The sequence below is a fragment of the Pimephales promelas genome, chromosome 15 (assembly GCF_988280905.1).
Source record: "Pimephales promelas chromosome 15, fPimPro1.hap1.1, whole genome shotgun sequence".
NCBI classification, from domain to species: Eukaryota; Metazoa; Chordata; class Actinopteri; order Cypriniformes; family Leuciscidae; genus Pimephales; species Pimephales promelas.
This window is the reverse complement of record NC_142783.1, coordinates 21,352,887-21,368,104: the sequence shown is the minus strand read 5'-3', so window position 1 is coordinate 21,368,104 and position 15,218 is coordinate 21,352,887. Positions and strand designations below refer to the sequence as shown.

The 15,218-nt window shown below is 37.9% G+C and overlaps 1 protein-coding gene across 6 annotated transcripts in view; it reads right to left on the bottom strand.

Moving 5' to 3' along the window:
- ehbp1 (EH domain binding protein 1) overlaps positions 1–10,462 on the bottom strand; it is a 126,368-nt gene extending 115,906 nt beyond the window's left edge. For 4 of the 6 annotated variants that reach the window (XM_039654413.2, XM_039654498.2, XM_039654340.2 and 1 more), the window contains exons 1-2: positions 10,091–10,461; positions 7,935–8,398 (exon numbers count right to left, since the gene is read on the bottom strand). In XM_039654413.2, coding sequence (XP_039510347.2) covers positions 7,935–8,038 — 104 coding nt within the window. In that variant the 5' untranslated portion in view covers positions 8,039–8,398; positions 10,091–10,461. Of the gene's footprint in view, positions 1–7,934; positions 8,399–10,090 lie in introns of all 6 variants that reach the window. The other 2 variants (XM_039654159.2, XM_039654271.2) reach the window with 1 other exon arrangement.
- Between the last annotated feature and the right edge of the window lie 4,756 nt (positions 10,463–15,218).

The following is a 15,218-nucleotide window of genomic DNA, read 5'->3' as shown; positions in this document are numbered from 1 at the left end:
CATATATACATTTACAATGGAGGGACAGAAAGCTCTCGGACTAAATCTAAAATATCTTAAACTGTGTTCCGAAGATGAACGGAGGTCTTACGGGCTTGGAACAACATGAGGGTGAGTCATTAATGACATAATTTTAATTTTTGGGTGAACTAAACCTTTAAGAAATACTTCAGAAACATGAAATAATTTATTGCAAGCAAACATTTTGTCAGTTGTTTCTTCCAAAAGTAGCACTGTAATAGCACTGGATTATCAGTCAGTATAGCTGAAGTTCACTGACTCCCACATGATCATATAAACTAGCTGTTTCTGACCGGCAGATCTCGCACACAGACACACACTTCCTTCAGTCACTAGTTTATTGTAATGGAACTTTAAATTTACGAGTTAGTAATGAAACCTGTTTTATTGAAGCAATCATGAAAAACTGCAATCATTGTTGCAATCATCCACAAATGGAGAGAGAGAAAGGGAGAAAAACAGCGATGGTAGATTTGTATCCTTAAAAGGAAATAAATCTAAATGTGCCTGCACTTCTTTTCATGAAAATCATTACTGCATGCTTTCTATCTACATTTAAAATCTGATTTCTTGGCAAAATTCCTCTTGTGCCTTTACTGTTTTACTTGTGCCTTTACAGTCTAAAAAGACATTTCTGGCGCAATAAACTTCAGGGAAAAAAGTAAAACACCACAAAACTATACAATATAACCCTGCGTACTTAAAGCTGGGCTATATAAGATCACTGAAGGTTACAAAATGAATCATTTCCTCCAAGTAATTTCAAGTTGCTGAAAATCTCCTTTTATCTGGTCCTGCTAACAAGAAAGGCTTTAATGTGAGCCAGAGAGCAAACAACCATACACACCCAGTGTCATGAGACACATGAAAGGGATTGGACTCCATTAACTCAAACTGATTGATGCACAACACCATGAATTCTTCATTATGAGGGCTGACTGCATCCAGAAGATATTAATCCAAACCCAAAAGCATAGAGAGAGAGAGAGAAACACAGATCAGCTCACTGTGAGGTGCGTTGATCAATAAAACCTAAGCTATACATCACAGCCCCCCTCTGATTCCCTGATCACTTACATGACCTTATTAAACCTTCAATCTGCTCAGCATGTGTAATCACACTCATACACACAGATCTGCATCTCTTTACTGCCTCCTACACAGCAGCAGTCATTTCCTCACATGATCCACATGAAGCGAAGGCAGAGGGGCAGGTTTACAGAGAAATGCTAATCAAATGATTTAAGGAACACTCTGGATCAATGCAACTTAGCTCTGTCGACAGCATCAGGAGCATGTCAATTACTGCAAAGATAATTAAAGAACAGTAAGGCATTTAAATGGTAGCTGAACAGTGAACACACATTGTTCATAACACTAGTGTGAAAAACATCACTTATTGACCTTGATTTTTTAATTAAAATTAGGGTACAAATGCTATCAAATAACTTGCATCGAACCTGAAGATTTCCTTTACAGAAGAAAAAATAAAATGGAAACGAACAAACTGCCAAGTGCCAGTATCCATTCATATGAGAAATGACAAACGAGGGTCTGTTTCACTCCCCCTGAGTGGTTTAATTCAGAGCGACAGGGAGTGGGGCATCTGTGAGTGTTGTGGACAAGAGGGTGATTTATTGTGACAGACAATAACCTAAGCATAAAATTGACATTTTTCAGGCCAAAGGCTCAAGAACGCCAGTCGGGTTTTTATTTGCCCAGACAAAATTTTCTATTTAGTTGGATTGAACTAACTAAATAGTATCAATCTATTACGGTTTTTGACCCGTAAGCTTGTATTATAATAAATATGGTTGGTTCGACACCCACATTTTAGATAACAATTTCAATTAGGGATGCAAACGGTTAATTCGATTATCGATTAATTGTTGACTCGATTAATTTCATTTATTAAATTGTGACGTGAGAGAGCAGACACAAACTTGAGGCGGCAAAAAAGAAATTTCTTTAAAAATTTCTTAAGAAATGATTCTAACAATAACGTAGCTTAACTCACGTTTTACCGGGTTTCTCCCGTTTTTTTAGCCCTATCTCCTGGACCCCTCCCGGTTTGTTTGTTTTTTTCACGGGAAATTAATCTAACTGTCTGACACACGTTCTGCCGTCCACATCATTACTTAAAGAAAATAAGGTAAAAATTTGCATCAAAACAAAAATTACACACATACATGGGGTGTTCGCATTGACAGTAAAAGGGGTGTTCAAGGTGCAAGGCACATACATATGGGGTGAGATTTGTTGCATTATTACAAATAAATAGATTAAGATCCACAAATAAATAAAGAGTTTCACAAAAAAATATAAAACTCACAAATAAATAAAATAAGATTCGAAAATAAAAATATATATATTCACAAATTTGTTTTATGCCACAAGCACAACTCTGCCTGGTATTTATTTGTAAACTGCTTTCTGTGCATTTGTAAATCCCCCCACACATTTGTAAATCCCCCCAGTTTCAGTAAGTACCAAAAAAGGTAAGTCACACTGTTAAATAATCAAAATTAATTCTGAGCTGTACTCAGCATCTGTCCTGGCCTCAGGTCACAAGAGGAAATAATATAAGGGGAGAAAAATTATCATTTCTTATAATGATCATGGAAAACAGCTGGAAAAGGAGAATCAGTTTAAACTGACAACAGAAAGCATACTGTATACAGTCTGTGCTCCATCTCACTAAACCCCTTGCCCAAGCACACAACAACACAGCCCAGATGCTCTGTGTAGTTTTGTATTCACTCTGATTATGTAACATAAAATATAGAATACTGGATCACATCTGAGCTGAGCTGAACAGCAATGATGACATTTGTGCCTACAGACAGAAGAACCAAAGGAGTCACAATCAGGCCAGGCCAGAAAGTGCAAAGGCAGTGAAATAGACCTACTTAAACATGTTACCACTGAAAGAATGTAAAACTATTTCACAGCGTAGGCTAAACCACATTCCCTCTCTCCCTCTCTTCAATCATCTTCTTTTCTCCACCCCTCCAGAAAAAAAAGAAAGGGTATGAGAGTAAAGCAAGTCTAAAGGTCTTACTGTACGTTCACACCGCCACCGGCGAGAGCGTCAAAGTGGCCGGAAGTCATTCATTTTCATTGAGAGCCGGCGGCGAGCTCCGGCGAGAGCGGCGCGGCGCGTTTCGGACGGCGAGAGCGGCGAGCAGAGTTGAAATCAGTTCAACTTTATGGTAATAAGCGATGACGCGGTTCGGCGGCAACCGGCGGCAACCAATCGGAATGTAGAAGTGCTCCGTTTGAGAGATTCCCAGAGAACGCAATCCTGTAAACTTTGGTTCCGGCCACATTAGTTCCCAAGCAAAATAGAGGAGGTTGATAATTTGAATTTGATAAGAGGGCGCGCAACACTATTTATAGGCAAGATTTTCGTGCTAGAATACTTTTTTTAGCGAGAATGCAAATTATAATAGCACTTAACCATAAACACACAAGCCACACCACACACGTATGGCTTTTAATTTGTTTATTTCGTTTGCAAACATGTCACTATAATTTTAAAGTTATTTCCATCGATCAATTTTCTGCAAAAATAACGACTTTTTTACCGACCTACGTCAGAGCATCAGAGCATCCACGAATCTTTCCACGGCGTCGTTAACAGAGCGGCAAGAGCGAATTTTGCCGCTCTCGCCGGCGGCGGTGTGAACGTACGTTTTCATGATGCACTTAAAGTGCATTTTTAATGATGAAATTTCAAACACGGAGAGCGCTGTAGTTCAGTATGTAATTCATGTGTGAACACCAACTGTAAGTTCATTTTAAGTTCAATGTCACTATGCCCATGGGTCAAATTAAAATAAACACCACCAGTAAAGACGAGATCCTTGGCAGCACTGAAATACATAATGCTGGGCTTAAAACTAAGTGAAATCCCACATGAAGCATGCTGGGATTTTAAAGGTCTGAGTTGAGGCTTGGCTGCTGCAGCACTTTGAAGGATTTCCCTTCCTCATTCCAGTCTGACTGACCTGTGGCACCAGGCCTGAAAGCAAAAGCAACTGGCTGCCCCAGGCAATACTCTAAACTAAAGCAGCAACAGAATCCTGCAATGCTGGACACCAAAAGAGCCCTTGCAAAGGAACACCATTCCTAAAGTGTAAAGGAAGCTATATATTATCATTAATAAACAAAATGGTGGTCAAAACAAACATGGATTATGCATTAAAATGTATGTCCTCCCAAGGAAGCCTGAGTTAACTTAAATAGCCTAAACTTCAAAGGTTTTTGGGGAGGTATTTATTTTTTTAAATAAAAATTTTATTACACATTTTAATATTTAAAAAATATTATCTATTGAAAATTTAAAAAAAAAATCTATTAACAAATCACAATATATATTTTACAAGAATTAATTCCTGTGATGGCAATAGAATTTTCACTACTCCAGTCTTCAGAGTCACATGATCTATCATCAGAAATCATTTGAATATTCTTATTTGGTTCTCAAGAAAAATAGCTTGATTGCTTAATATTGCCTAATATTTCTGTGGAAACCATGATACAAAATATATAGTTCAAGTATATAGATATACAAACATATAGTTTTACGGTTACATTTGATCAATCAATTTAATACATGAATACAAGTATTAATTCTATAAAAAAAAGAAAAAAATCTTACTGTCCCCAAATTTTGAATAGTATATAGATTATATTTTTGTTGTTTCCCCCTTGCCATTTTTGAATAACTACAGCAATTCTCCAGAGAGAAAAAAACAGCTCTGGTAAAATAGTCTACAAGATTCTATACATTACTGCTGCAATTCTCCACAGTAATTAAACACCACCGTGGCCATGCTATAGAGGCATGGGAATCGGCAGGATTACACAACAGCACTTTAAACCAAAGACACTGAAACATTCAACTCATAAACATTTGATGTTGCCAAGAGACAAGAGAATGGCAAAGGCCAACATTCTAGAAGGCATTGAATCAACAGGCGGGGATACCTAAGCAGGCCGTGGCGTGTCCCGTATCCTAGCAGCATGCTTCTGGAACACTGCCCAAGGTGTTGACTGGGGCCTGACTGGACGCTGCTCCTGCACTAACTTATGTGTCCGGCAGAGCAGATAAATCACACCACCGGACGTCAATAATCGAATAACATATGCACAACACTGGCTAGGTCAATGATTGAAATCTTTCAGCCTAAAGAATCACATGCCATGCCATTCAGAGCATAATGGCCATGGCAGATTTTCTAGGCCTATTCCATCAATGTTTTATTTTTATACACCCTACACTCACATTATCCAAGTGGTATAATTATATCCAGTGGAGATATTATGCAATGTTAAAACTTATAAAACGATAAGTCATTTTAAAATTATTTCTTTACTCATTCAACTGCTGACTGACACTTCCTTTTATTCCTCAGTCTCATGAACATATTTTTCCTTCTCCTCAGCATACCAGAATAAATACTTGTGGTTTTTCTACATAAAAAGTGGAGAAAAAAAGTTTCACTTGAATTTTTTAAAGCGTTTTTCAACTTGAGGCCAAATGTGGAAAATTTTCCATCAGAACAATGGCACACTGGACAGACGAACCAAAAAGCACAGATCACGTAGCCGTCACACACACACACACACACACTAGCATCTCCCTGATACAAACGCCTTTGAGCTCCTTGTCAGTAAGTGAATAATGCTCTTTCATCAGCGCCAGCGCTGCTCTGGCTCCTCCACATTGGTCCACAAATCACCATGTTGATAACAGTCTGTGCATCCAAAACTAAACACACATACAGTGTACAATGTTTTCTCGTCTTAAAACCTGATTAAGGAAAATATTGTTTTTCCACAAAAAGGCACTCTCAACACAGTGTCCTTAGTGCATTTCTACCATACCTACCTGACACATTCACATCTGAAACACCTCAAGGGTGTGTGTTCGTCAAACCCGAAGATAAAACACTTAATTAGACATGCCTCCAGGGCCCAGAAACAATCCTATTGCACCTGAACTCCTCAGACTTGACTTGAGTAAATATGAATTATGTTTCCCTTGTGGAGCACTGAATGTTTTGCCAATTGCCATAACTGCAGAAGTAAAGACTCTTTTTGGAAATATACAAGAAAACACCAAAGGCAATAATCAATCTCAAAGAAAATTTAGCAAAATTGCAGCGTTATTGACACCTAATACAGCAATACTACACGACCTGACCTTAAGCATTCCACTGTGAGCAGCATATTCAATGCAGCAAGGATGTAACCAAACACTCAAAACCAGGAGCAAATTTAAAGTTTAAAGTTGCATGAAAATGGAAATACCCACAGATATTTTCTTTGGTATTATGATGTATATTTAAGTGAAATGGATTAATGAAATAAGTAGGGCATGAAGTTCTATCGTTTGGTGTGGTGGACTAAGTGATTGGAGAAGTCCGGCATACGTCACCAGAGTTTCACCGCAAGGTCAAGTTATGATATTTTGATAAAAAAATGAGGTCAGTCATTCTTTCTAAATGAACATTATTTGAATAGATCCCGAAGATATCAATAATACGTATTTAAAAAAAAAAACAGACATGGTGAATTTTTTCAGTTCATGCCGACTTTAAAAGACATTCACAGGAGGAGACAATTTTCCCCCAAACCTTTAAAGGCATAAAAATAAAATCAACGAGAACCTCATGATTTAGATTAAATTAGGTGCTGTCAATATAATAAGTTGATTAAATTACTGCTCAAAAATGACTCAAATTTAAATACATGGTAAAATGTAATGTAATTCCAATTCCTGAGACACCTGTAAAACTATTTAATTGCCATTCATTTAATAATTTTTAATAACTAGAAAAGTGAGAATGGACCTAAAAACAACAACATTGTATTTAAACATGCTAAATGCAGGGACAACCAAGTGTGTATGTAAAATAGAGCCCGACCGTCCGATAAAGGATTTTGAAGGCCGATACCGATACAAATATTTTTGGGTTTTAAAGTCCCATATTCCGATATATCGGCCGATATTTATTTTTTATTAAATATTGTTGGATTTCACACATGTGTAAAAGAAAAGCTAACTTTTCTGCACAAGATACGTTTGATACTTTTTCTCTATGTCTAAATGTTCACCCCTCGCAAGTATAAATTACATTTTACAATGCAGGGACTGTAACTAGAGATATGCTAGTTATAAATACGGTAATCATTACTTTATTTAGGCAGAAAAAGTTCATTGTGGTTTCCAAGCTCATTAATGTTAACGTTAGCGGTCTTCCACTGATGATAGTGGCATTAGCCTGCTTTGTGGTTAGCTAGTCTATGATGAGCCATAATTTAGCAATAGATAACATCATACTGCAAATTGTAAAACAAACATTTTCAATATAACAGGCCAAGGAGAGATGTGTCACGTCCATTTTTATTTTATTTTTTAATTATTCATTTATCGGCCATTATAACTGCCGATACCGATATTATGGAAAATTATGGAAAATAATATCGGCCGGCCGATATATCGGTCTGGCTCTAATGTAAAACACAAAGATACAGAATTCTGTCTTATATTGCACCTATTTAATTGTTAAACATATGCTATATGTTATTATTAACATCTCACTTCGTCCAACTTGAGTTACATCCTATCTGCAGGATCCACTAATTTGAGGACACGTCAGGCTCCATTGCAACCTATCGTGCACAATTCCTAAACAGAGAGGAGAGAAAATAAACAAAACGATGTGGAAAAGTACAGTTGTACATTGCCTTTCCCTACACACAGGAATGCCCGGGGGAATGGATAAATCATTGCCGTTAGTCAGATACGTCACGGGCCAACTCAGCATTCCAGACACATACGCACAAGCTGGGCTGGAAATGAGTAGCGGCACGCGCGAGACATGCAAGCAGTGACAACTCACCATTTCTTTGTGCATTCCACCATGAGTTCCTGGTAGGAGGCGACGAACTGGAATTTGGAGGCATGTTTCCCAACACGCTGCAGTCTCTTCCACACCGAAGCCATGGTTTTTCCTCTTTAAAGAGCTGACAGTTTGTTTAAAACACTGTCGCGTTCTGACGCCACCCCCTCACAAATCCTTTCCTTGGAAAAAAGTTCTCAAAAGTATCCGTCCAAAATCTGCTTGTGTGCATTCATTGATGTTTAGAGTTTAAAATCAGGTAGAGGAAAGAAAAAAACACGTAGATCCCTTGCCATCAAAGCATTAACGTGGATGACCGCAGATCTGCATGATGGCATGAAATGTTAAATCCACCAGGATGATTGGCAGCTCTCACAGAGCTCATTCTGTACAGTAAATCCATCAAAACAAACATAAGCGGTGCAAGGTAATCCAATATTCCTCGTTTGCATGTGTCAATAAACCTACAGAGACAAAGAGGAATGTGGTTAGATCTCAGTGATAAAGGTTGTTGCAAAAAAATGATATTAACTCGATATTAACTCGTCAAGCTTTGATTTCCAATTTCTGCATCTAAACACAAACATCTGTCAGTTTCTACTGATCATTTTAACAAAATCATCCTGAATTTAAACACTTATTCATACCAGCAAAAAAGAACAATCCTTATCAGTTATCTGTGCTAGGCAATGGAAAGCGATGATATGGAAAGATAAAGAGATTTGTCTGACTTTGTTTAGCTGTGCAAGTTGCAAACGAATTTCAAAAAACCAGCAAAATCCAGCTAGATTAGATCTTCTGGCCCAGTTACAATTTTTCTGAAGACTGCTGAAATTTTAACAGATCAAAAGTTATTACTGTTTTTTTTTTTTTAGCACAAAAGTAAAACATGATAGAATGCAAGCACTGCATTTATAAAATTGTTAGTTTCAGTTCTCAAATTGAATTGACTGAGGAATACAGCATAGAGTGCAACAGCTGGGTTTCAGAAGTAAAAATACCGTTAATTTTCTACATAGTGGAATTGATTTTTAACCATAATATACCAAACTATAAAGAAAGAGCTACAAGGTTGTTAATCGGTGGCATATGCTTTTGTTGAAGCCACCAGGCTGCAACTTATTTTTAAAATCATTGTGTTTTACAGCAGAATTCTTGGTGAAAAACTACATTACCCACTATTCTGCGATAAAATCTCCACCAATCCAGGATCAAAACAAGCGAATTGTACAAAAAGGCACTCTTTAACGCCTGTCCAATCCATAAAGTACTGAGAGTGATGAAGTCTTCTTACCTTTGTCTTTTTGTCCAATTGTGTCTACTTTTTTTTGCCTCAAATCAAAGTTTGTAATGTTGTCATTCACCTTGTAGTTGGTTTGGCTGGTTCCTTAAAACTCTTTAACAAAAACTTTTTTAATGCTTATGGGTAAAAAATGAATGGGAAAATGTTAACTTAATAAAATAACGTTTTAATAAACATTAATTGCCTACTTAATATTTGAATCATATAATTTTACAAAAGCAAAAAGACACTTGAGACTGTGTATATTTTGAATGTAGTCACTAATAATGTCAACAAGCAAATCACAGCCAGCTGTGCTGATATTCAATGCAACAGCATTTTGTTCCCAGTGTTATTGCCTAAATATCCAGCAGGATGATAATCGGTTTTTGTTTGCAAGTAGTTTTTTTGTTGTTGATTCATACTGTCAAATTTTAATGAATATAGCTGAGATTAAATTATATTTTTAATTAAAGGTTTATGAGGAGCTCGAAATGGATAAAGAACTCCAGGACCATTTATTTTAATTATGTTCACAACTGTTGCCGTTCAAACATTCACGAGAAGGTATATCAAACAAGACTGCTGCTGAAGGCTTCTTCAAACAACTCACATCCTCATTCACAGAAGAATACAAACTGATACATTGTCAGTGCTGTCAAACTGAATTCACACACTTAAAAAATTGCTCTCAGGTTACTAGTTAAAAATCCGCTTTTAAAGTCACAGTGTTGTTATAAATACCTGACTAGCAATATAGCTTAAGAGGTTATTACAACAATCAATAATGAAACCTCTGCAGTCACAGAGACCCTTATCTTGATATTATTCATCAACATCCTGTTTCTGGTCGCATTCGCATTCCTGTACTCACCCCGTGAATAATGCAGCAGCGGTAGCGGCTGAATGCGCCCGTTGCGGCGGGAGGCGCGTGGCTGCATCAGCCCGCTAGCGAGCAAAAGAGCCGCTCTGGCTGGATATTCCCATAGAGCACCGCTAGCAGCCTAGGCTAACCTTTAGCCAGGCAGGCTATCCCAGGGCAAAGAGCGGCAGCGAAACAGAAATCCCTTTCCCACTCGGACGTATACCGGCAACAGCCAAACTGAGGAGTTTGAAAGCGAGGGACAGTGGTGATTTTCCGGTCGAGAGGAGGAAATTCCAGCGCTGTTTGCGTATTCACACACAAACTCAACGCATCAAGACTCCATCATTTTCCTCCCCAATCCCACATTCAGTCAAACATCTGTGCGGAGTCTCCGAAAGAAACGCCCCAACGCGTCTCTCATTGGCTGATGGTCAATAAATATTTACATATTCATGACACTTCTTAAAGCTTTTTTTTGCCAGTGAGCGCTCCTATTGGTCGATTTAGACATCTTTCAGAGATCTTTAACCGCCTTTGTGCAAAGTGAGCTGAGTAGGAACATAAGTAATGTAAACCTTCTCCTTATGTGCAAAGGAATAAAGTTAACTATTTATTTACTTATTATTTATTTATTATATCTAGATTATTAATAAGTTAAAACAAAACATATTTGTGACAGAGAGATTGATTTATTGTATTACATATAGGCCTAGTTTATGCAATTTTAGTTTGTAACATAATAATAGATTTATTTCTAAAACTATAAAAAGTAAATTAAATCTGTTGTGCCTGTAATGTGCCTTGATATTTTTTAAAAAATTGAAAAAATGAAGTGAGAGAGCTGGCAAACAGTTCATAACAGTGGGCCTATACATGTTTTTGTCTTTCTGGCCATTACTTGAAGTCTGACTCTGAAGAGAAACAAAAAGGACACTTTCAACCAGATTTACCATTTACAAAATGTGTCTTTTTGCTTGTTACTTTTTTAAAATGTTACTTTGTGCTGGTTGATGTTTGTTCTGCCAGTTCTCAGAATGTACAGAGAAGATGTAAGGATGTGGGCACATGGGGCAGACTGGTGGGTGTGATCTCTACACAGAATAAGTCACAGTGTCTACAGAGAGTTGAAACATCCTGACTGCAGTGTCACAGTGCCAAGAGCTCTTGGAAAGACAGCTAATCAGACACCTTTGCCATGTGTCAGACGGAGACTCAAGAAGTTTAGATCCGATCCCGCTTTTTATGGGCTGCCAACATTTCAGGACATGTGTTAGCCACTCTGAAAGCTCAGGGGCTGCCAACACCATCATAAAGATACATATAAAAATACCTTTTTTTATTAAAAAGTAAAATAAATAACGTCACTGCAAAAAACAACAACATTTTTTTCCCACAATTTACTGAAATCTTCCTAATGCCAGTTTTGATGTGGTGTGAGTCTGCAGTTTGTCTGTGTATAGACTTTACTTTCTCTCTTCCTGTGTGTGTCCCTGTGGTAATGTGAGTGTGTTCGCTGGCAGTGAGATAAGCACGCTTACCGTAAGTGAATCACTCCCTCTTGCACGGGCACGGTCATGGACACACGGGCACAGCAGTGGATGAAGACAAAGACAGAAGAGAACAGTGATGTCACACACAATGGAAGCTTTGGAGTCTTAGACTGCAGAAAGAGACAATGACATCACAGAAGAAACTATTGAACATTAATGTGCCTCATTATGGCAAATTAAATGCTTTATGCAGTTTCTTTTGAACCTCATGCACCTCATTATGTGGAAATCAGTTTTCAAAAAATGAAGTGGTGTTTAGTTACTCAAGTATCTATCATTGTTAATTTGTGTGTGTGTGTGTGTGTGTGTGTGTGTGTGTGTGTGTGTGTGTGTGTGTGTGTGTGTGTGTGTGTGTGTGTGTGTGTGTGTGTGTGTGTGTGTGATAGAAGATTCTGTAACTGCAGCTCAATGTCCTCTGAAAATAAACACAAGGAAGTGTAACCTCAACATAAGTAAATAAGATTGTGAAAAAGCACAAGGTATCTAGATAAAAGGATAAATTATCTAGTGATACAGAATTAATGTTAAATCTATGATATTTTAGGTTATAGAAGATTGCTTAACAGTAAATATGCATATGAAGTTTGACTTCATATGCAAACACCCAAAAAATACGGAACCCCTAAGGAACATTGTGATGGGAAAAAATATGAGACGAACATGAACCCCCCCCCCAAAAAAAAAAAACGTTTTTGTGCTATGCGGGGCCACTGCTATAGCGGGGCGAAAGGTGGTGACGATTCAAAGGACCCCCCGTCAATTGGGGCAAAACAACAGTACAATACTGCCTTGAAATATCTACTTGTTTTGTGTATAATGCTTTGACAATATATATGTAAACACACAATATAAAATACATTACATTCTGTAATAGGTTCATTTGATCTGTGATGTTTTTCTGTCTGTATGGCATCACCTCCTGCTGTTTGGCACTTCAGATCACACAGTGGCCTCTTGAGACCGACAAAGGGTTTCCAGCGGCTCCCGGGGGCAGCGAGGCCTGAAAGGGCCGATCCACCACCACACCTCTGAGCCTTCATACTGCTGGGTCACCTCTGGAGAGGGACACACAAACATGTGTTAGTCCTTGGTGTAGATTACATTCAAGTGTGTTTGGGATTTGTTGGGATTCCTTGTAGTTCAACTGATTCTGTGGTATATTTTCACTCTTGTGCTCTAGCACTAAATAATGGAGAACAGATGGGACTAGTAATTCGAAGCAGACATGGCAGCTTTATCTTTTTTTTTTCTTTTTTTTTTTTGCTCTCTCATGAGAAAGCAACTGCTCACAATACTATAAGCTGCAGGAGTGCATGATTTAGCAAAATCTAGATAACTACTAAATTAATGTCATCATATTCCAGATCAGTTGTGACAACCAATTTTTCGCAATGAAGACAACAATGAATTATTAAGACAATAAATACTAAAAAATAATATACTATTAATCTATAACTATGACCTTTGCCTCAGTAAACTTTTCATTACTGCTTATTAGCTAGTAAGGTAGTTGTTAAGTTTAGGTACAGTGGGATTAAGAGATGTAGAATATCGGTCATGCAGAATAAGGCATTAATATGTGATTTAAATAATAAAACAGCCAATATCCTAGTATTAGCAACTAGTAATAGTGAGAACTGGACCCTAAACTAAAGTGTTAACAATAGGGTGACCACCCGTCCCGCGTAGCGCGTGCGCGCACAGCGTTTGAAGCCCAATTCATGCGTCCCGCAAATTGAGACCGTGTCACGCATAATCAATGCTTGCTGAAAAAAAAAAAAAAAAAAGTCGGTCAGTCTATATCCTCGAGACCCAGGCAGCCAAACCTAGTGCCTGAACACGTTCACGTTCATGAACTCGTTCATATTTTGGGTGAACTGAACGTATTGTTTTACTGCCTGTCCTGATGAACGTGGGAACTCGTTCACTCTGGTGTCTGAACGCACGCTCTCTCAGTTTAACTTCGTTCAATGGGGTGCCAGATTTCTATAGAGCCTTCCAGGTGAAAACCCGGCTAAAACTCACCGTAAACAGGACTTAATATGTAGCGAAAAAACACCCAATCTGGCAACACAAGCCACCAGTGTCGCACCACGGCCGCAGTCGACAAAGGCGTCGTATGATAATTTAAACGGATTTTATAACGAGGTCGGTGAAAATGGGAAAAATCTTACATTTCTGTGCAAACTTTGAACTGAACTAGTTCATTTTAAAATGTGTGAACTGAACTTTGAACTAGTTCATGTAGAAAGTGAACTTCCTGGTTGCCACTCCCACGTGACCTGCTGACTAGGTTGATGTCAACTTTTTTAATTGGTGTCATGACAGCGCAGCTTCTCGTTCCGTGAACCTCTGGAGTTGTGAGTTTAGACTTTTTTTCGACTTTTTTAAAAACTGTTCCTGTGGTGTTGAGCAACTATAATTCCCGTTAATCCTATAATTTTATATTTTTATTTATTTAAAGTGAATTAATTGTAATGAAAAATAAATAAAATTAAATAGCTAAAGTAAATCGTAAGTGGAAGTGCATCTGTCAATTCATTTAATGTTCAAAATATTCATCTTTATTTAGAAAAAAAAATACACATTGGTTGGCCTATCATGAGCATATATCAGCAATTACACATGTTTAGGGAATAGGGCATTAATGTATGTAAGGTACAGTTACAGTATGTGCTTTTTTTTTTTTTTTTGAACAATTATTCATGTACAAACAGTAAGGCAATAGTAACAGTTCTAGATATGGGTAAACCACTATCAGAGTCTGCCCGTGGGGTAGGGGCACCGCCGCGCCAAGCAGTGTCCCACATTGTCCCTCAGAAACATACCCCTTGTCCCCCCTTGGGCTTATTAGCAGGTGGTCACCCTAGTTAACAATGACTTTATGCACTGTGTTGCATCATTCACGCCTTATAAAACATGCATAGAGTCAATGCCAGATCCTTGTAAAGCTACCTCCATCTACAGGGTTGTAATTGTTCTGCTGACTGTCTAATATCATATTTATCTTCTGCATTGGAGCGTTCAATCTGGGCATATCAGGATGGCGGAGCATGCTGTTATCTGCTATGAGCAACACAAAAAAAATGCACACAGACACATATGCATCAATAAATTATTAGAGCACATGATGAGCTTTGGCGAATTTTCTCTGTTCACAATGATAAAGTGCAGAAAAATGGAATTCTGGGAAAAAAATTGGGTTTGTAATGAGGGTTTGGCTCCAAAATTGAATGACCTTATGCTAAATAAAAATGATTAGCTAGAATAAAGTTATGAATATAAGTTATAAATTTAAAGCAACACCATGGAACTTTTCCTCTTTGGTCGCCCTACTGGTTGGAAACGAAATTGTCCATTACCGCCGTCCTAACTAATTTAGCTTGCCCTCGTACGCACGCTCGTTGTTTATCCAGCACCGGCTTTAGAATGAACAATGTCCAAAAAGTATGTTACATGATTTCATGAAAGGATGTATTGCGTCATCAGAAACAAAGAAAAACAAAATAATGACTGTTGTAACACTTTTGCAGTTCTTTTTGTGCTCGGGTTACTACCCGAACCCCGGAGTTCTGTAATAAAAGTGA